The following is a 22,240-nucleotide window of genomic DNA, read 5'->3' on the forward strand; positions in this document are numbered from 1 at the left end:
ATTTAGAAAACCTATTCATAAACGCTCTGGGCCAAGAAAAAGACGATGTTAAAGCATTTTGGAACTTTTTTAAAACATTAAGAATAATTTGTCTTCACAAAATTCTGCATGTATTTATGTAGACAATCCCTCAATGTTTGTTGCCAAAAAGTTCTGAATTTTTTAAACTTCAAAAAAATAAAAATAAAATCCCTCATAGGTGGAATTTGAGCTCGCGAACAAAAGGACACTTTCCATAAAGGAAAACTGCTTCCTTAAAGTCTCATGGAGCCAAGAGTCGCGCAGTTCCGTGTGCCTTCCCATGCAAAAAACATTGACGTTTACAACTCAGGCCATGTTCGTCGTGTTTTTATGTCTGTTCTCCGTCAAACTCCTGTCTGCTAAGCACTGCCCAACCTGGATTGTTGATGACCTGCAGTGCGGAGAAGCTCCTCGGAAGTCGGAGCCACCCAAGAAGAACAACCAACAGTTCTTCTTGGCTTTGTCAGTCAGGAGTCGGGAGATCAGTAAAAGCTAGACCTGACGCTGGTTTACAAGTTAGAACTCAACGCCATGAATAAGCAAAACTAGGCAAAAGCGAAAGAGATTGTGCAAAATAATTTATAATACAGAAATGTAAATGCAAGCTCGTGGTTCACCCAGTCTAAACAAAACGTTCATCATTACAACAAATTCAGCAAACCGTAGGACAACATTGAAGGAACTAATTAATGCAGCATAACAGCCAGCTGCTAGCTAAACTTGAAATAATAGTAGAGTGAAGTGCACCCTAGGTCCTTGAACTATTTTGAAGGTGTCACATAGGTCCTCGAACTATGAAAAGTGTCATCCAGGTCCTTAAAAATCCTTGAAGTGCAATAAGTGTGTACGTATGTGACACCTCTAAAATAGTTCAAGGACCTACATGACACCTCTAAAATAGTTCGATGACTTGGATGACACGCATATTGCACTTTGAGGACCTGAATGACCCTTTTCATAATTCGAGGACCTACGTAACACCTCTAAAATAGTTCGAGGACCTTTGATGCACTTCACTCATAATAGTATAATACACACTGCCGTAAGTGCTTAAACGACATGAGAAGCACTCGTGGCGGTGGTAGTAGTAGTAGTATTGGTAGTGGAGGTGGCCTTACGCCTACTGACAACCCCAAAATGGGTGAGCAGTGCCCACAGGAGTGTTACCAGCTCGCCACCCCGGGCGATCGCCTCCGCGTGCCCATCGAGGTTATCCGATGGAGCGATGTACAACAACAACTTGCACCAAAATTCAGCCAGAGCCTTCCACCCCGCCTCCTCCCCTTCCATGAACTCCACCAGTTGCTCGCCGAGCTTTGCACCGTCCTTGAGCACCTCATGCTTGGATCTCGCAGTCAGCAGCTCCACCAAGTGTCGATATTGCAGCTCCGGTGTTGGCTTGGCGATGCGGCCTGAGAGGACGCGCTCGGCGTCTTTCTTGGTGGCCTTGTACATGCTATTGCTCCATGCATCGTCATCAGGAAGTAGCTCCGGAGAATATGACACCAGGTAGGCGCAATAGCGTGACAAGTGGGTGGCGACACTTGCATGGCCAGAAGTTGTTGAGTGTGGGTACCTCACCTCAAAGATGCTTGTGGCGATGTGCCAAGAAAGCAAGGCGTCGGATGTACCTTTGGCATTGCATGCTTGGAGGAAGTTGCCACCAACTTGAATGCCCAACTGCTGCAGAGACATCATGCCGTTTCTCAGATCTCCCCTGATGCTTCTCAGTGTGTTGACAATGGCAGCCTTCACTTCTCTGGGTACCTTAACGTTCTTCTTTTGCTCAGGCAGAGGAATGAGACGCCTGAGGAGAGCCAATGGAGTTTTTCTTCGGCGGAGCACTAGGATTGAGCATTGGCTCATTTTATCCTGCCAAGGCTCCACTAGCTTGCATCTACACTGCAACAATAAGCCAATCCATTTTGGCAATGTAGGATATTCACGCGAAGAAATATAGTGGCACAATAAGGCTACTTTAGTCCAGTCAGAGCAGATGTACGACGCAATTTCCCTCGCTTCGGAAAGCATGACTAATGCACCAAGTGAAAGCAATGGCAATACATCAAACCAGTGAAACCACACACTTCCAAAATGTTTGGTATCACCAGTTCCATAGGGACTTCCCATGCAATTTACTTGACAAAGAACCTGCCATTCAGCTCCACTCGCCACTCCACTTGCCACGAGATATGCCATCAAAATCATTGTGATAAATAAGCAGTAACCAATGCTTAAGATGGAAATGGATATGCTCCAGATTGGTATCCAGCTCTTGGAGTATGATATTGGAAGGGATGAATAATAATAATCGTGAAGAAAAGAAAGCTCAGATGCAATCACCCCCAGTATCTGCGTATCATCACTATCCTCGAGCAGCACATGCCATAAGAAGTTTTGAGCCTTCATGAATCCAGCTTCAGTGACGGTATATTTTGCAAAACGACACCGTAACATCTTGAACAATGCAAATGAAAAACATAGATCTTTGAACTGAGTTTTTGACTTGAGAAGAATGCCATCCAACTCCCAAACTTTGTCAATGGTCACTAAGCCCGCGTTGTTGTTTATCCTTGTCCTATCAGCTGTATTGCACATCCGGTAACCATGGGGCTGCTTCTCTACCAACATAGTGTCCTCCCTTGAAACAATAAGTAGGGGAGGTGTATACTCACCGGCCACCTCAGCATGATAACTTCTATCTGGTAGCTGCTCCATGTATCCAACAATAAGACGAGGATTGCGTCCAAATGCAAATGCTTGTTTGGCATGGTACCAGGCATAATACTTCAAGACTATTTTGGCAAAGATAAGTGGAAATGGTGAAAAAATGGCAAGCAATGTTATATATTTGATGGCATTTTGTAGGGACATTGCATTTGGACCTTTTATGATGTTGAATCCAAGGTAGGTAGTCCATATTGCTTGCACAAGTAGTACTGTAGGGGGAGGAATGCTTCGACCTTCTCTAACATCAGCGGCAACGATTGCGGTGGTATTGATACCAACAATCTGAACAACGGTAGCACATAATAAGACCATAAATCTGTGATTGCTTCGACACAACCCTGTCACCATTCTATTTCTACTGGAGAGAACAGTCACAATATTCTGATTATTAGTGATGGATACAGTGTAGGAGACGATGGGTAAGAATAATATGGTGGCACCAAGGAAGAGGAAGCGAGTCAATGGATGGTGGCGGTAGTGATGGCCGTAAGCGCCTATCCCGACCATGACCCCCATTAGGATGGTATTCCCTATCAGGAGAGCATTCACTTGCAACGTCTGTCCTCCAACGACCCTAGAGAAGTCTGCTATTTCATGTTCGTCGCAACCAGACATGATTTGCCTGAACATGAGTACACACAAGAAGAAAATTAACAAGATCAGCATTAGGGTATGTACCAATTAAAATTTGCTCGTAGAGAAGACAAAAGAATGTTATACAATACAATATCTTTTGGTGTCATCTGTTGCCACTAATGCTCGTATGCACATGGAAATATAGTACTAGTCTACGATGTAGTAGATTTAAAATGGGGACAATTTTCTTATTTTCATTCTAAGAGGCCATTTCTTGGCTAAATTTTTTTCTCTTGACAACATTCTATGTGGTACCGCTAAAATAACACCATTATACTTGCCACTACAATGCATATAGTAAGTATATAGGTAGATCAGGTTAATAAGGCTTTACTGACAAATAAAAAATGCTTATGAACTCTGTTTCTTACTTCAAAAAAAACTCTAGTCGGTTTTCCTCTTTCTTTCTAAGGCCTCCTTTGGTTTGTAGGAATTTTATAGAAACTCTATAAGATAGGATTTGCAAAGAAAAAAATTCCCTTGAAGCCTTTTAGTTCCTTCACATTTTGGAGGAAAAAAACATTAGCCTACATTTAATGAAAAAAATTCGTACCCTATGCATCAAATAACATTTTTTTCTCTATAGGTATTGAGATGCATGCATGTCATCTCACTTCCTATAATTTTTCTATTTCTATAAGATTGCTATCCTATAAACCAAAGGAGGCCTAAAAGAACAACAGCTAAGGCCGGGGTTTGTTTACCTGAAGGTGGCAGCCGAATAAGCCAAGATTTGCACGCACCTCCCGGCTGCAACGTTTTCTTCCGAACTTAAGTCTGCGTGAGCGCTAGTGAGTACAAAATAGTCTGGAGCTAAGCTTAGTACGTCGCGTGCAGTTGGGGGTACTTAACAACTGGATTCTGGCCATATCTTATTGCTGCTTTAGTCTTTAAACCAAAGCTAAGGTGGATTTGTTCCTTGCTTCTACAACCAGCAAATGCTTTATTGATGTTCCTCCAGGCTGCACTGTATTTGTAGACACATTCTTTCTTTTTCCTTTATTTATTTTCTTTATCTCCCCTTTCCTTTTCTTTTCTTTCTCGAAACGTAATTTGGCATCTGCTTTTCCATCATAAATGATGAAAGAGCTAAAGCCTTAGCTTGATATCCAACATTGTGCAAGAATACACACTAGTCGACACATGTGATGGATAAGTTAACTAATCTCGTCTGGGAAGCGGTCCAGTTGGACAAGCATCTGCTAGAGTCCTCTGTTACTAAATAAATAGTTGCCCGAAGTTGCTGATTTTTTTTGTGCGCAGGGAACATCTATAAGTTATAATAACATGTTTTAATATAAAATAAAAATGATATGTTATATTTATTATTTAAGATTTGTATACTACTCCCTCCGATCCATATTAATTGTCGTTGATCAATTAATATGGATCAGAGAAAGTACAATTTTACCAAAGTCATTAGATATTCTATTGTTATTTGAGCATATTGTGGCTATTTTGATTGCTCTATAAAAACAACATGCAAACAATGGTGAAAGGGAAAGGATTAGTATGAATAATCTCAAATTTACAAATACATATCCAAACACGACTTATATCCAAGTATCATCAACCATTGATGCCAAGTTTTCTAGCCAATGAAAACAACTGTGAATCATAACACATGTAAAAATGAAAGGTTAAACTTTCAAACTATATTAGCAAAATTTATATAATCTTAAATAAGGTAATCACATGTCTTCGGCCTTTTTGTGTAGGTTAACCATCTACTACATGGTAGACTATTTCCAAATATGCTTGAGATTGCTACAGAAAACAGAGTTTGAGTGTTATGAGAAATAATGAGACTAAATTAACCCGCGCATGCCCTTGACCTTTTCCCTGAAAGGGATTGGGCATTTTGTTCTATGTAGTAGGGGTAATGATAGAACGAGTAACACACACAGGCGCGCACGCACACAAACACACACATCTATAATGCCGCATAAGTGTATCCCTCAACAAATTTTCGGTAGGAATCCCAAGCAGTACATACAACATTGTTCAATGCAAAGATGAAATAAAAGTAAGCTATCCAGAACGAGCTTACTTTCGATACAGATCGACGGTGGACAAGATACATTTCGTTACAAGGGTACTCCCTTCCTCCTAAATTACGTGGTGTGCACATATTTCAAAATTCGAGTTGGACCATAAATTTAACCAACTAAACAAGGATTGTGGGTCACAAAACTATATCATCAAATTCTTGTTCGAAAAGATCCGATGATGAAAAAAATTATAACAGACAACACATGCATTATTGGTCAAACTAATGGCCAAAGTTAAACGAAGAAAAACGAGAACGCCAATGTGAATGCGAACGGATAGAGTAATATAGTAGGTTCATGTGGCAAAAAAAAAAACAGTTAGAACCTCATCACAAGTTCACAAAGATATTATTTGGACAACCCATTTGGGCCCAGGGCCTTGACCCATCTGATTTTTTTTAAAATCTTCAGTCTATCGCCAATAAAATCACAGATCTCTTTGGTTTAGACATATGTAATCCACCTCTACTGTCTTCAGAAATTCAGCCAGTGTTGCAGTTAAACCGAAGCTCATCAGAACATAATTATTTCCATGTACAGTCATACACGATCTGGCCCTTTTCTTTCTGAAATCTGCAGATGCTATTTCTGTTCCTGAGGGCTCCATTGCATTTGTAGACACACTTTTCCGTTTCCTTCTCCTTTTGTCTTTTTCTTTTGCCCCTTTTCTTTTTTCTTTTCCTTTCTGAAATCACACTTAGACATCTGATTTTCCATCATAAAAGATGTAAGAGAGCCGTGGCAGCCCATAAATTACCCGAGCCGTTTGAATTCAACACGCCGGTATTATACTGCTTGGGAGCTTTTTGACAGAGTGAAAAATTACTAGCAGGTTATCTGGCAGAAGGCCGTATAGATTTGCATCCAGTCATCAGCTGAAGCTAAGACAGTGATAATTCTCCTACAATTAATGCTTGATCAACAAATGGCCTCGAATGCTTCATCATAACTGCTGACAGGGAGGGTCCGCTTGTCAGCTTATCCAAGGCGACACACTGAATGTGAGTAGTGAGTGCTGACATGGAGGACTACCCCTGCAGAACGACACAAAGAAGAGCAAAAATGTTTTTCTGTGTGTGTGTGAACAAAGAAACAGAAACAACAAGACCGGACAGGACTAGCCCCTGAAATCAATTTTAATGCTAGAAAGAACAGTTCCGGGCAGTTTACGAATTTAAGCATTTCAAATTAAATCTCATCCCATCTCAACAGAACACCGGCAACGAGAAAACACCTACACCGCACCTGCTGATACGGCGAGTTCGGAGGCGGAGACCAAGCTATGGATTTCAGGACGGCACGAGAACTGTACAGACCAAGCTACAGATTTCAGGATGGCACCAGAACTGAACTTCAGGGAATTCCAGGCACCGAACGCCAGCAATACAAAACAGCACACACACCGGTGAACTTCGATATGAGCACGCCTCAGATGAAGTCCAAACACTATATGATCAAATAACAGAAGCATAAGTTTTAGAAGCACATTTCAGAACTCCCATTCCATTTCCATAGCATCAGGGTGCACACAGAAAAGATGATCATAACGCTTCATTGCTCGCCTATGGATTAGGCGGTTGCTCGAAACTCATGGACAGCCTTATGAGCTGCACGTGCTCTCTTTATGATGTTCAATTCCTTGACTACATCATCTATCTTCATTCTGTGCCTTGGGCAATCCTCGCAGCAAGCTAGGGCAAGCTTAAACATAGGATATAAGAATATATCAATGATATGCTGCGTGTCTCCGCTGTAGGTTGCACTAGCATCCAATATTTCCAGTAGCTTATCAGGATAGGACATCCTGACATAGCCGACAAGGCCTGTCACACCATCCATGAAATTGTCAGTTGGCCTACTTCCAGTAAATATTTCCAATAGCAACACCCCATAGCTATATACGTCGCCTTCCGTGGAGGGTTTGGATCCTGAGCCATACTCTGAAAAACATGTAGACAAATATGTTACTCGCTATGCAATGAGTAGACACAAATTTGGCAGATTTCACTCATCAATTCAATTTAGCTTGTCAAGTGAAATCTGCCAAACTGATATTGAATCAAATAATATAAATATAAATATTCCTAAATGAGTTTAAAATGTTGCTGACCTGGTGCAACGTATCCAATTGTGCCTTTAATTACAAGTGAGCTGCTTTCAGTTCCACCACCACCATGCTCGCATTCTTCAGTATGCATTATCTTTGCTAGACCAAAGTCGGTAACGTGCGCAACAATGTCATCATCTAGAAGGATGTTGCATGGTTTGATATCACAGTGAACTATGGATGGCTCAATTTGATGGTGAAGATATTCTAATGCCTCTGCAACATCAAGAGCAATGCATAGCCTTTCCATCAAACTTAGCCTTCTAAAGGTCATGCTGTTAGTCATTGCTTTTGGATGCAGCCACTCATCTAAATTTCCATTGCAGACAAATTCTAAGACAAGTGCCTTGAACTCATCACCATTACGGTCCAAACTGCTACACACAGTGATCACTTTGACGAGTTTCCGGTGTCGAATCTTCCTTAGGGCTTCACACTCTCTCAAGAAGCTTCTATTAGCTCCTCGTTTGCCAAGATTGAGAACCTTGATTGCTACAGTATATAAACTCTCATCAAGATTTAGAGTTCCTATGTACACGTTGCCGAAACTTCCAGAACCAATCAAATTTGCCGGTGAGAATGACTCTGTTGCTGCATCTATCTCAGCATAGGATATCCTCTCATGCATCTCATGGCGAAATTCGATTTCTTGATCAGCACCACTGTTTGGTTTGATTCTTGTCTTCATCAAGTAGCATGCAGTTAGGGAGCACATGAAGAAGATCAAAATTCCAACAATGCAAAAGAGTATGACTCGACGCCGATGCTGCGAAGCCTGGCTATATGGGCATGAAGGGAGTTGCAAGGATGGGGGACCCCCGCATAGCATGCCATTACCAGGGAGCAACAATACAGTGGCATTGTGAAAGATCCCTGTATTTGGAACGGGGCCAGATAAGTTGTTGAAAGAGAGGTTTAGATACGTTAGGAGCTCCAAACTCAGGAGGAACTCAGGTACAGGTCCTGCTAAGTTATTATTGGAAAGATCCAACTTTTCGAGGCCTCTCAAAGAAGAAAAGCCTCTCGGTATTTGCCCTTGCAAAATATTTCCTTGCAAATTTAGGAAATTCAGTTGGACGCAACTGCTGAGAGCGTCTGGGATTTCACCAGACATCTTGTTCATTGATAGGTCGATTATGCCAAGGCTGTTCAACTTCCCTATCTGTGTTGGAATGGAGCCACTTAGAGCATTGCTGGAGAGGTTGAGAAGTAAGGTAAGAGAGGGAATACTAAGTATCTCCTGTGGGATTTCCCCCATCAAGGAGTTAGCGGAAAGATCCAGAGATACAAGTTTTGTGAGGGTACCAAGGCTTGCTGGAATGCTGCCATCTAGAAAGTTATTAGATAGAGAGAGGTTGCTCAATTGTGTGATATTGCCTAATGACTGTGGAATCCGCCCATAGAATCTATTATGGGATAGGTCAAGATACTGGAGGCCAGGAATCTGGCCAATATCCAGAGGCAGAGTGCCCGTGAAAAGGCTATTTGCGAGGATGACCTTTCTAAGTTTTTGAAACTTTCCTAAACCTGCAGGTATGGTCCCAGCTATTTTGTTTCTGCCTATTGTAAGCCAGTAGAGCTCTGTAGATAGGTTGGCAATAGTGACTGGCATAACACCTTCGAGGTTGCTTTGTTCAAGGTCTAGTATTGTCAGGTTGCTACAGTTGGTTAAGGATGTGAGGAAATCCCAATCCCTACGCTCTGTGGTTTGAAGAAAATTGTGTCCTAAGGAAAATATCCGGATATGACCATGGATGCCAATGTCCTGTGGAATCAGCCCATGATGCTGATTTCCGCGAAAAAACAAATCTTTAAGTGCGGATGCATTTGACAAGGAGGCTGGTATTGGTCCAACGAATTGGTTCCCATTTGTGGCGAAAATACGTAGCTTGGGAAGCTTAAAGCCAATATCAAGTGGCAGAGATCCTGAAAACTGGTTGAAGCTGATGCGGAAGTCTGTGACGGAAGAAAGATTGAACAAGGATGGAGGAAAAGGGCCTTCCAGTCTGTTAGCTGTGATGTCAAATATAACAAGATTAGCCATCTTACCAGGAGCTGGAGAGAGATGGCCATTGAAACTGTTCTGGGCTAATCCTAAGTGTGTCAGTGAAGTCAGGTTGCCGAGCCAGCTGGGGATTTGGCCATGGAAGTAGTTGCTATGCATGCTAAGGTTCGTGAGTGCTGTGAGGTTGGAGAATGACATGGGAATATCACCAGTCAGATTGTTATGGGTAACGTTGAGAGATGTGAGGTTTGATAGGAGACCTAGAGAAGCAGGCATGGAACCATAGAGGTAGTTCCTGCTCAGCAACGGCACCGTGCTCGTGCCATTCCTGACAGGGTCCCAAGACCAAGAGGACAGTGCCTCTGTAGGATCACCGGTTATCAACGGTTTGAATGATAGGAGCACAGGGAGATCGGCGCTGTAGTTGCTACTTTGGTTGCTGGTGGGTTGAGAAGAGCTGGGTGTGAGATAAAGGAGGGTATGAGTGAGAAGATGGACCATGAAAAGCTGCCATGCATGTCTTCATGGTTGAGCAAGGAGGTGGGGTGGTGGGTGGAGCTGTAGGTCCTCAACGAATGTAGTACCCTGCACTTCTCTCCTTGTGTACATGTCGTTAAATAGGCGATAATCCCTATCACTCTCCGGGGTCGGCCAATGAGGATATTGGATGCTGGTATATAACCACTTATTTACAACAAATCTCTCAATCACAAGTGAAAAAAGTGTGTGTGAAAATGACTAGTGCAATGTTCAGTGTCTTGTAGTTGAAGGTGTGACATAATTTCAACAGTTTGAAATATTCCAACGATGTTGCAGGAAACGGCAATAAATTGGATGTGGAGAAAAGGCAGGTTAAGTTGGAATTTCATGTTCATGTGGCGCAATCATATTGCCAATCAGAGAATTCGTCACTCCATAAAATCCGATTTCCCATTGGATGTAGACCTGTGCAGTGCAGACTTTCCTCTACTTCCATGCCATGGGCTGATTTTCCCATTAGATTAAAGCAGCCAATTCAAGCCAATAAGATTAGTATCTGATTCACCGAGCTTGCAAGCTCTGAAACTAAAGCAGGAATTCATCAAAAATAATCTCGAACACACGTGTAGGAATTCATAAGAAATAATCTCTGAATTGAAGCTTGCAATCTCGAACCTTCAGGCTTCGCAGCCTCCATGAGCACCGGGCCAGAGGTGAGAGCACCGCCATCGCCACCGGCAGCTCCAGCCGACGGGGGCCACCCGCCATGAGCGCCGGCGTGGACCGCATCCCGACTACCGCCGTCCCGGCCTCCCTCCCCCACTTCGTTGGCAAGGAGGTGGCACGCGGTGGTGGCGCCGCTCCAGTAGGCGGCCAATGTCGACGGCTGTTGGGGGCGCGGCGTGGGTCGATGGGTGCGGACGGGGGCCGCCGGCCGATCTGTGGCGGAGACGCCGGAGAACGGGAGGGGCGAGACAGGTGTGTGCCTGGGCTGGGCCGGGGACGGTAAGAAATCAATCGCCGGCCGTCCGTGTGGGTATGGACGGCTGTGATGTCGGCCAGGTGTGGAGTTAGTCAAAGCTCTCGCCTGATCCTGCGCTGCTTCGTTGCATCTCCGTTGGTGAAGGATATCGTTCAGGTTTGCCAAGAAATAATATTGTTCAAAAGAAAATTGCTGGTGAGCAAATGTAATGTTGCAATCGCCTAAAAACGTGATGATGATGAGGCAAAGGGTTGACAATGCAGATGTGATGGTGGTCGCCGGTGGCTCTGGCCGTCCGTCAGCCTCGACCTCAAGGGTGACTTAGAGCATAATTGTTCCGATGTCAAAAGTTGGCATGCCAATATTCGACAGATGCTAAATATTTGACTATTGGCTACCAACTTTTCTTGTCAATCTCGCAAAAAAATACCAACTTTTGATTTTGTCAAATATTGGCAATGCCGCATCAAACCAATTATGCTCTTATTGCCTGGAGTCTCACCTGCTGCATATTCTGGAGAGTTGTAGAAGCATCTGGCGCCCTCAGGGAGCTTCTGAATACTGCTGCCGCTATTGCAAGCCCTGTCTCCACACTGCATGCTATCTACTGGCTTCACTGCAAGTGGTATGAAGAGAAAGAAAGGGCCTGTGTAATTCTGGCATCGTATTTCTTTCTAGTGGCTGAGTGATGTTTAGTTTCTGGGAGTTTGATGAAAACTTAGCATATTTCTGAATCATGTGGTTCCTGTAGGTTTTTTTACTTCTTTCTGCACGTATTGCGTGACCAGCTTTGTTGAGCTGGGTTCATCCTTCTTATCAATGAAAATGGAGACAAGGAGCTCTCCCTGGTGATCTAAAAAAAAAGGATGAGACAGTCCAGGACTAGCCCTTGCCATTTTAAAAGACAGAACAGTTCCCAGCAGTTCCTGAATTTGAACATTTCAAACCAATTATCATCCCATCTCAAACAAACACCAGCAACAAGAAGGCATCTACACCGCACCTGTTTCGATGCAGCGAGTTCTGAGGCGGAGACCAAATCTACGGATTTCAGGGTGCCACCAGAACTCAACAGACCAAAGAGCTACAGATTTCAGGATGCACCGGAACTCAGCACAAGGAAAATCAAAGTTTTCGAACACCAGCAATACGAAACAAACAGCACAGAGGTGACACATAGGTGAAATTTGACATGAGCACGCCATGGATGAAGGCATGAAGCTCAAACGCTTTATGACTAATGACAGAAGCACAAGTTTTAAAAGTCACAGTATTGTTAGGGCAGATGCTCATTTCAGAACTCACATTGCACAGCATCAGGCTGCACGTCGTTACATTGTAGTGGAGAATACACCCAGCTGGATTATTATTCAGCTTATTATTTGCCTTGATAGGATACTCGCAGTATCTCAAACGTTTACACAATAACACATATGTACATCCACGAGCGCATACTTATCGGTGTATACATACAAGAACCATCTTGAGCTATGCCCCACCCTAGGGAAAAGAATTGCTTGAGCACACAAAACTGGCTATCTACACCAACTTGATAAGCAACACTAGCCTAGGGTTAGAGCATCATCTCGGAAGCTGTACAAATGTCACTGCCCCAACCAACATTCATAAATAGCCAGACTAGACGCCGACAGGACCAGTACAAGGAGAACACAAGCGTCTCTTGGAAACAACTGAAGCTGCTATGGTGAATGGCTGATGCTCGCTCACTCACTCGTTACCCTGGAAAACATAAATGGTCACTGTTCAGATGCAGTACATTTTTAGGCCACAAGCATATGAACATGGAAAGAGACTGAATTCTTACATGGATGGGAGATGGCTACTCTGGGACCCGAGATTTTCCATGCCTTCAGGTTTATTTTCGTCTCCACCAGAACCATACGACGAGAGCAACTGCCTCTGCAATCAAAAAAAGGTAAATCAGTCGGTTCAGAACAATACACTGGAACAAATCAAGCAATGAATTAATTTCCATAGTTGTGTGCAAAATACATGCAATGCCGCTTATCAACATGGCTAATACTTCCTCCGTCCTTTAAAGAGTGTACTTCCAACTTTCTTGGAAAGTCAAACTTTTTTATATTTGACCGTGTTTATATAATAACACATCAACATTTATGCCATCAAATTAGTAGCATTAGATTTGTGATAAAATATACTTTCATCACATACCTATTTAATTTCACAAACATTGATATATTTTTGCACAAACTTGGTCAAACTTTGAGATAGTTTGACTCTCCAACAAAGTTGGAAGTACACTTTTTAAAGGACGGAGGGAGTATGTACCAGCGGTTATCTTTGAAGACCACAAAATTGCATCTTTGCAGGGTTGTTTAGGGAATAAATGTTTCATATATTATTTCTAAGGTCAACGCATCATTACAGTTTTCATGAAGATCAACGATCGCTCAGGAGTGTAATGCTTGAAAAAGATGGATACAGTTCAAATTCCATCAGATAGTCCGGGGACAGAGATAATCAAAGCGTGCTAGGGCACTGTAGCTACCTGATGTGCTTCCATAGCACTAACAGACAGTTGCTATGAACATATATATCAAAGATGTTTATCAAAATTACATGTTTTCCCTTAAAAATATGAATACTGGCAGTCCATAAAATTAACTGCTAGTTGACCTTTTGAATTTTTTTCCCTAGCAAAAAGCATGGGAAAATGTTTTTTATGTGGTCGTTATACGGTACCATATCTATATATAAAAGTTGTGGCGCCCCTCCAGACAAGGTCGTAGGCCCTGGAAATATGCTGGCTGAGCAGGCAGGGGCACGGGAGGTTAAAGCAGGAGCACATGCCTTCTCCCATGAACTGGAGAGAGAGAGAGGCAGCAGAATGCGCTTCTCCTGTGTAGGTCTCAGAGAGAGATGAGAGGGTGGGATTGGGCTGAGCTTTACATCGTCTTCTTTCCTTTATTTTATTTCATTTTGTGCTATAAGGCAAAGATTCTTTGTGCTTTATTTCCATGTGTTTGCAAAGGGTCATAGACTTATACTAGGTTAGGAGTGTGCAGCTATTTAATTTGTTAGTGGCTCTGAGTTACAGTCACACCAAGTGTTGTGATAGAATTTGTTGCCATACACCACAAGTTTCATAAAGTTATGAAGGAGTTGGGTTGCCACAAAATGCATTATACATTTAAAATCTTCAACAAGATTTCAGCACACTGTGCACTGTCAAGAACCCATGACTTCGAAATCAGAATACCTAAGAAGGGGGGAAATCCATTTCCATTATTGTTGTGAAGCATAAAGTGGAATTTTAGGGTGTCCTAGGAATCTGATGTAACCTAACAATGATAAAAATATCTGAAAACACTGCTATCACCACTGGGTCGAAGTATGGTGTGGTCAAGCACAAGGATAGTATGCAAGGACTAAGAAGCATTAGAACATCAATATAAGGCAAAGAAAGAAGAAACAAAACTTACATGGGCCTCAAATTCTGGGTTAATCAAGTTCACCGATAGATTTCGCATGAGCAGTAGTACCTGTAGATTAGTCACTTCAACAGATCAATATTCATTGCAAGTGAAAAGGAGAAGTTTGTGTGTGAAAAATACAGATAAGCATATGATAGTAATAAAATGCATGAACTCCAAGTGGTGAATGGATAACGATGAAATGCAGTACACGAGGAAATTTAACAAAACTATAAGGAATGAGAGCATCAGGACTAAGGACTGTTTATTAAATGCAAAATGTAGGTGATCCTTCTTCGTAACTCGCACATATCTAACACATTACTGCAAGATTTTACAAACTCTACAAAACATTGTAGCTTCTAATTTTTATTCTAATAATAAAGCTGGATAAGAGAATTATGACAAAACATTCAGAAACTATCTCTCCTATGATCATGTTAATCAAAAGGCATGACTATTTTAGTCTTCTTTGGTAGTCAACAAATATTTATACACGAAAACTATAGCCAAGACTACAGCCTGAACTAGCAAAAAGGAGGTGGCAATTTGGCAGAGACATACAGGAATTAGTTCCATTGAAATGGGAAAGCTAATACAATGGTGAAACAACAAAACTGTTCTAATAAAAATTGAGGCCTTAGAGCAGACATACCGTTTCCACATCAATAGGATCCATTGCCTTTAACCTCTGCAAATGCCCAGTTGTATCTGGATCGAATACACTTCCCAGGAAGTTGTATACTTGGGAAAAATCTGGCATAGCTGCACGTGTAACCAGGGAGCAGCAGAGGTAAGAATACATACAGTGAGAAATAGAATCGATCTCACAGAGATATCTCTAGCTTAAAGTAATGTTTAAATAAGAAAAATACATCATAAATTCCATAGTAGGTAAGGCCTAAGCTGATGGCCAAGAAAACAGTTGTGAGGATGGATTTGCACGGGCTAAAGAGGAAACTTACCCCGCATTTGTGGCAGCACATTTTCTTGTTCAACTGCTTCAGAGGTTGGCCACGTTCCAGATTGGCTCTCTATACTACTAGAGCAGTTATTTGTGGCAATGGCACTTGTAACTGTCAAACATGTGAAACTTCAGTACTTCCTTCATAAATCGTTAGTCTTCAATCGGCATTATGACAATAGTGAATAACAGACCTTGTGTAGGTTGAACAAGAGCATTGTCCCAGGAAGGCACCACGGCATTTGCATTTGTGCTTGGTACAACCATAGATGCATCCATAGACACATTAACACCATCTTGATCCCTCGGAGGAGGGGGAGGAGGAGCAGGTTGTTGTGGTAAAACAGCTTGGGATGCTACAGGGGCTAAACAAATTTTAGTTAGCAAGCGCTGAACTGCTGAAGTAGAAACAGTTCACGCTGGAGACTAGAAAGTAGAAACATGAGCGGTAAGTACCAGTTTTAGAGGCCTTCTGCGGATATGGATGGGCTGCCTTACGCTTCGGCCGAGGCGGAGGTAAATGTTCGCCTGTACCGTTCTTCTGAACCTTCAAAAAGTACTTCTGTGCATGGCTCCTTATCTGTTACAGAAAATGCGCAGCATGCCAAGAAGGTTTAGCACGCCAACTTTTTTCATGATATTGTGGTTTTAAACAATACAAGAGTGCAACTTTTGTAATGAGACTCAACTTGTTTCACCAGTATAACTTAAGTGCACCAAAAGTTGAACAATTTGCTTATGTAATGTGTGGTACACTAAAAGGCTTGACCAGCATTATTCAAGTTTTGCTCAGCTAGCATTTGCAAGGAGTTGTAGATACTAATATAGCTACCAACTATACCTGTATCACAGTTTTTGAGCCAACAAATGCTTCTATCTTTTTCCAATCACGATCAAACCTATAATAACAGACAAAAAAAAGAGGTGAATCCCTTTATAGTAATACTGTCAGTTACATACTCGCTACCTATAACTAATATAAATGTATAGCTGAACCCCTTGTCAAAATCAACTTTTTCTGCAGATATACACCATGTTCTCCAACCAAAACCCAAAAGTATACAATCCTGCTGATACATCAGTTGGACATGGATCCTAACTTGCAAAAAGTACAATAAAACCTCCCCAATGCCTTGAAACAAACATCTAATAAATAAAACACATCTGCCTTTTGTTAGTATGCACGCCCTCTGCTACCTCTGAACCGCGCGCCAAATGCTTATACCACATTTCAGCCAGAGAAAGAATCAAAATCCAAAAACTCTATGAACAGCCCAAAATGCTACGCGTGTATCGAAGTGCCTGGGGGCAATTCTAACAGATTCGGGAAAAAACTCACCACCCAATTCGGTCCACAACCAAAACCAACTAGGAATCAACACGCTCCGCCCAAGATAAAGCATCTAAAGCAGAATTTTTTCACATTTCGCGGAGCGGATGCGCAGACCGAATCTATCTACCGAGGCAAAAGAAGATGCGCGCCCGAGACGAGGGAGGGGGCAGGGGCAACTCACAGCTGCAGGGCCTCGAGGAACTTGTCGTGCTCGGGCTCGGTCCAGCTCTCGCGGGACTTGGTGATGGTGTAGGGTTTCCGGACCTTCATCCTGGCGTCCTCCGCCGCGTCCGCCGGCACGGCCATCGGCGGCCCCGCGGCCACCGCCACCTGCTGCTGCTGCTCCTTCCCCTTCCCCCCTTTCCCCCCTCCCCCACCCCCTCCGTCCCCTCCGCCTCCCCCCACCGCGGCCGCCGCCGCCCCGGCCTCGAGCGGCTTGGGCGTCGTGCTCATCGACACCATCCGCCGGCAGACTCTCTCGGCCGACCGGCTGACTGTACGCCCGCGGTAGGTGCGCCGCGGGAGCTAGGGTTTCCGCCTCCTCTCTCTCTCTCCCTGGTGCGCGTGCGTGCGTGTGGCCTGGCTGCTCGGGGAACGAATGGCTCGGGTCGGGCCGCTCGCCTTTTCTTTTCTTTCCCTCTGGTGCGGTGCGGTGTGGTGCGCGCGCGCGCGTGTCAGGGCCGAAAGAGAGATGGTCATGCCTGCGCGGCTGCGGACGTCTCTGGGGGCTTCGCCGGGCGTCCGGCCGCTCGTGGCCACAAGCGTGGCGCGGCGTGGTCGGCCGGTTGGTTGGGACGGCCATGATGCGGTTCGCGCGCCCGATGCGACCCGTGCGAGCGCGAACCACGTGGGCCTGCGCGGCCGCCGGGGGAGCGCCGCCCGGAGCGGCACCGGAAAGTCGGTTGGATTCGCTCCTCTTTCATTCTCCCCTGGCGGTATATGCTCCACGCGGCCGCATTTTCTTATCTTATTCCAACATGTCAAAGGTCCTGTTAGAGGTTAGAATTAGATTCTAGCCCTGAACCAAAACTGAACTAACTCTAATCAAAAAGGTGTTTGGATGGCAAGATTACATTGATAATAAATGCTCTTTCTCAATCATTTGGCTATTTTGGCCCCTATTACCTGCTAGATTTGGCGGAGCGGGCCTGGCCGAGGCAAACGGGGACGCGCCCGGCAAGGAGCCATGCTGGCCTCTCGCGTAGCCCGCTGACCGAATACGCCGTCCCTACGCAAGGAGTTGCGCTGGCCGAGGCCGACGGAGACAGGCCGCGCAAGGAGCCACGACTGTTTACCGGCGGGCGGACAGGCCGCGGGGAGACGGGGAGGTTGGAACGGGAGGATAGGGCGGGGCTGCTTATTGGCGGCGGACGAGAGCGCGGATACGGCAAGACACCTTCACGGGCGGTGAGAGGGAGGGAGGGAGAGGACAAGAAGCTTCGAGGAAGTTGGGAGGGATCTGCCGCGGGGAGAGCAAAAGAAAAAGGTGTTTTTTTTAATGGTCCCAAGAAGAACTAACCCAAATAAGCACCTTTTGGGTGGGTTACATTTTTTTAATGGGTTAGATGCATCCTGTTTGGATATTTTTGGGTTATATTGTTCAGTTCAAACTAACTCTAACTCAGGGAACCAAATAGGGCCTCTGACACTTAAAAAAATGTTTCTCCAATCTCCTTTCCCCCTTGCTACGGTACCAACGGGACCACTTCGGCGGTGTTTGTTTCGGCTTTAGGGACAAGATCAAGGGCCGAAGCCAAAATGAACGGTCGTTTTCGAATCAATTTTGAAAACATTAGCCAAATTGGGCTATTTTTAGTGTATTGGGTTGAAGCACGTCCCGTAGCACTGCTGAAAGAATCGATATGGTTGACTAGAGGGGGGGTGAATAGGCAACTAACAATTTTTAGCTTTTCTTTAACAATTTAAACTTTGCATCAAAGTAGGTTGTCTAGATATGCAACTAGGTAAGCAACCTATATGATGCAACAAGGATAGGAACACAAGCAAGCAAGAGATATAACACAAATAAGCTTGCACACGTAAAGGCACGAGATAACCAAGAGTGGAGCCGGTGGAGACGAGGATGTGTTACCGAAGTTTCTTCCCTTTGAGGGGAAGTACGTCTCCGTTGGAGCGGTGTGGAGGCACAATGCTCTCCAAGAAGCCACTAGGGCCACCGTATTCTCCTCACGCCCTCACACAATGCGAGATGCCGTGATTCCACTATTGGTGCCCTTGGAGGCGGCGACCGAACCTTTACAAACAAGGTTGGGGCAATCTCCACAACTCAATTGAAGGCTCCTAACGACACCACGAAGCTTCACCACAATGGACTATGGCTTCGCGGTGACCTCAACCGTCTTGGATGCTCAAACACCCAAGAGTAACAAGATCCGCAAGGGATTAGTGGGGGAATCAAATTTCTCTTGGTGGAAGTGTAGATCGGGGCCTTCTCAACCACTCCCGAGCAAATCAACAAGTTTGATTGGCTAGGGAGTGAGATTGGGCGAAAATGGAGCTTAGAGCAACAATGGAGCTTAGGGTTGGAAGAGATAGTCAACTCGAGGAAGAAGACACCCCTTTTATAGCTTAGGACAAAGATCCAACCGTTATCCACCAACCAGCCCGCAACCAGCGGTACTACCGCAGGTCCACGCGTTACTTCCGCTTGCTGACCAGCGGTACTACCGCAAGGCCACGCGGTACTACCGTAGCACTAGCAGCAGCTAGGGCAGACCTGTAGCACAAGTGCTGAGAGCGGTACTGCCGCGGGCGCGGTACTACCGCTCCCTCTTGCGGTACTACCGCAAGGCAGGAAACCCCTAGCCTGGGAAGAGCGCGGATAAGGAAACATCCGTGCCTACTTCCGCTGGAAAACGGAAGAAGCAAAAATCCGACACAGTACTACCGCAGAGGGGCGGTACTACCGCCTAGCAACTGAGCACGGTACTACCGCGGAAGGGGTTGCGGTACTACCGTGGTAGTGCGGATGTAAAAAATTACATCCACCCCTACTACCACGAGGGAGCGGTACTTGGCCTGGGGGCCATGGTAGTGCGGCTCCAGAGGAGCGGTACTACCGTGGGCACCTGTGGTACTACCGCGCCACTGCACGGTACTCCCGCTGGTGCCTACGGTACTACCGCTCACCTGGGAGCAGTACTACCGCAAGCCACCACAGCAGCCAGAACAGAGTGAAGAGATAACAACGGAGGAAGCTCCAAGGTGCAGGGGAAAGGAGGGGACTAGAAAGAAACGTGTACGTGATGATTCCACCCAAACCTTTCCGACGCGGACCCCCTCTTAATAGTACGGCTTTCCTACGACTCAAATCCACCAAAAAGAAACGTAGAAAAAACGCCGTCTTCAACAGTCTTCGAGGGGCACCAAACCGTCTTGTGCCTAGCGATGAAACGTCTGGGAACTCAAGGCACATGATTAGTCCGCAAACGCATTGTCATCAATCACCAAAACACCTTAGGGATAAATATGCCCTTACAATCTCCCCCTTTTTGGTGGATTGATGACAATACGGGATTTGCACAAGGGAAATAATATTAAGCAAATGCAAACCCCTCCTCTTTATAATATAGACGGGCTCCCCCTAGATGTGTGCCAACTAGATGGGTGCTTTGGACTGCACGGCACACATACTAGAATCAACGCTCCCCTAATATTATAGAGATGGCATATCTAGCAATAGAAAGGCTAACACTAGACAAGATAGCACAAACATAAGTTAACTAAGATAGAATAGAGCGCATATGTCTTACACCATATGAAGGATAAGTCTCGAAGGCACAAACCAAACAAAGGCAAACGAGGTTCAAACGACAAAGCAAACACACCAAGCACGACACATGACTGCAAACACGCAAATCCCTACACTCTCTCCCCCTTTGGCATCGAGACACCAAAAAGGCAGAGAGGACACCTACACACACGGTGTCGTGGTTTTGTCACGGCAGATGTCCTAGAGAAAGGACTTAGTCGTGGAGCCATCGCGACGGGAAGGGGTTAAAGCGGACACAAGGACGCAAGAGAGTTTATACTAGTTCGGCCCCTTCGATGAAGGTAAAAGTCTACGTCTAGTTGTTATGGAATTGATGGGGTTTCGATGACTAGGGAGCAAACAAGCTTCGCCTATGTCTCGAGTTGTTGTCTGTCGTCCCTGAACCGCCGCCGGGTCGTCCCCTTATATACACGGGTGACACCCGTCGGTTCACAGAGTCCCAACACCGGTCGATATTCGTATCCGGGTTGGTCTCTCCTTATTCCTAACTTACAATACAAGTTTATATACAAATTCCGGTTTACCGCTACAAGTCTTGAACCGGCTACGGGCCTTAGGCCCTCATCTGCCTTCTTGGGCTTTATCACTTCTGGAACTACTGATGAAGTTGACCCGGCCCAGATAGGCTGGTTTACGCCCAGCAGTAATATCCCCAACATTAGGCCCCAGATTGATTTGAACGGGTTCATGTCAATCCTTTAACAAAAACTTCATCTTCAACATCTTCTCATAAATTGGTAAACCGCCATGATGTCATCTTCTCTGATTACTGTAAACCGGAGTGACGTCACCTGTCATAACGAAGATATCCATTATGCTTCTTTATTTAATATATCTGCGGAAATCGAGGCGACAGCTCCGTTTCGTGGCCCCTTGATTGTCGCGCCTGACACATGTCTTTTTGCCTTATAAATAGGACCGAAGGGTCATTTCCTTTCTCTTTCCCTTCTTCCCCTTCTGCTTCGTCTTCCTCGCATCGCCTGACTTCAGAACTCCGCCGCCACCGTCGACCTCTGCCTCAACCTTGGCCGCTGCATCAACCTGGGCGCACTAGAGCATCGCGGCCACCTTCCGCGTCTTCCGCAGCTTCGGTAAACCTTCTATCCTTTCCCCCGCAGATCTGTTTTAGGGTTTCACAGTTCTTCCGTATTCATCGTCTGCTTCTTGATCCTGCGACAGATCTTTTAGATGAATCCGCAAATCTTTATTCTGTGCAATGATAGTTGTTTGACCTTCGCCTTCACTTATGCATCTCAAAATTATAGATCTATACGAACACTTTGCTTATAGGTTCGATACTGCTCCTTTTGAACTTCTAAGTATTTATATCTTTTCTGAACTTGCTTCAGATCCAATGCCGTAAAGGAATCTTGTAAAACCTGTTTCTGCATACTTGTCCATCCGCAATCTCAGCTTTTCCATGCTTAGATCAGGCGTTTTAACCTTATAGAAATTTTTTCCAAACCGGTATATGCCATTAGTCCCCTTGTTGAACCGTCAGATGTTGGTTGCTTCAAGAAACTCCGGTTCAAATAGTTCTGTCTCCGGTTTAACAGTGCATATACCAATGCACCTTGATCAAATACATTTTTAAACCGGGATCTTCTACCTTGTAGATTCCATCATGGCCAAGCAAGTATATGAGTGCAATTGGGTTCCTTCTCGCATCACAGAGGCTGAACT

General features: G+C 44.7%; 3 protein-coding genes across 6 annotated transcripts; all 3 read right to left on the reverse strand.

Moving 5' to 3' along the window:
- Positions 1–634: 634 nt before the first annotated feature.
- Positions 635–4,326, reverse strand: LOC125523268. Its single transcript, XM_048688315.1, has 2 exons — positions 4,092–4,326; positions 635–3,373 (listed from the first exon to the last, which is right to left on the reverse strand). Exon 2 carries the CDS (start codon positions 3,364–3,366, stop codon positions 1,072–1,074), a length of 2,295 nt encoding a protein of 764 aa, XP_048544272.1. The 5' UTR covers positions 3,367–3,373; positions 4,092–4,326; the 3' UTR covers positions 635–1,071.
- Positions 4,327–5,403: 1,077 nt separating this feature from the next.
- LOC125525295 (probable LRR receptor-like serine/threonine-protein kinase At3g47570) lies at positions 5,404–10,845 on the reverse strand. 3 transcript variants are annotated; one of them, XM_048690290.1, is made up of 3 exons: positions 7,549–10,844; positions 6,684–7,378; positions 5,404–6,472 (listed from the first exon to the last, which is right to left on the reverse strand). In XM_048690290.1, exons 1-2 carry the CDS (start codon positions 10,049–10,051, stop codon positions 7,008–7,010), a joined length of 2,874 nt encoding a protein of 957 aa, XP_048546247.1. In that variant the 5' UTR covers positions 10,052–10,844; the 3' UTR covers positions 5,404–6,472; positions 6,684–7,007. The 3 variants fall into 3 exon arrangements, with proteins under 3 accessions (XP_048546247.1, XP_048546249.1, XP_048546248.1); XM_048690292.1 differs by lacking the exon at positions 5,404–6,472 and having other exon boundaries at positions 6,979–7,378; positions 7,549–10,609; positions 10,706–10,845; XM_048690291.1 differs by lacking the exon at positions 5,404–6,472 and having other exon boundaries at positions 6,979–7,378; positions 7,549–10,615; positions 10,706–10,828.
- A 1,506-nt stretch (positions 10,846–12,351) lies between these two features.
- LOC125525296 (protein REVEILLE 6-like) lies at positions 12,352–17,398 on the reverse strand. 2 transcript variants are annotated; one of them, XM_048690294.1, is made up of 9 exons: positions 16,946–17,398; positions 16,273–16,330; positions 15,888–16,011; positions 15,626–15,787; positions 15,433–15,543; positions 15,123–15,232; positions 14,477–14,536; positions 12,838–12,932; positions 12,352–12,752 (listed from the first exon to the last, which is right to left on the reverse strand). In XM_048690294.1, the coding sequence occupies exons 1-9, from the start codon at positions 17,224–17,226 to the stop codon at positions 12,737–12,739; spliced, it is 1,017 nt and encodes a 338-aa protein (XP_048546251.1). In that variant the 5' UTR covers positions 17,227–17,398; the 3' UTR covers positions 12,352–12,736. The 2 variants fall into 2 exon arrangements, with proteins under 2 accessions (XP_048546251.1, XP_048546250.1); XM_048690293.1 differs by having other exon boundaries at positions 15,626–15,796; positions 16,946–17,389.
- Positions 17,399–22,240: the final 4,842 nt, after the last annotated feature.

The sequence above is a fragment of the Triticum urartu genome, chromosome 7 (assembly GCF_003073215.2).
Source record: "Triticum urartu cultivar G1812 chromosome 7, Tu2.1, whole genome shotgun sequence".
NCBI lineage: Eukaryota > Viridiplantae > Streptophyta > Magnoliopsida > Poales > Poaceae > Triticum > Triticum urartu.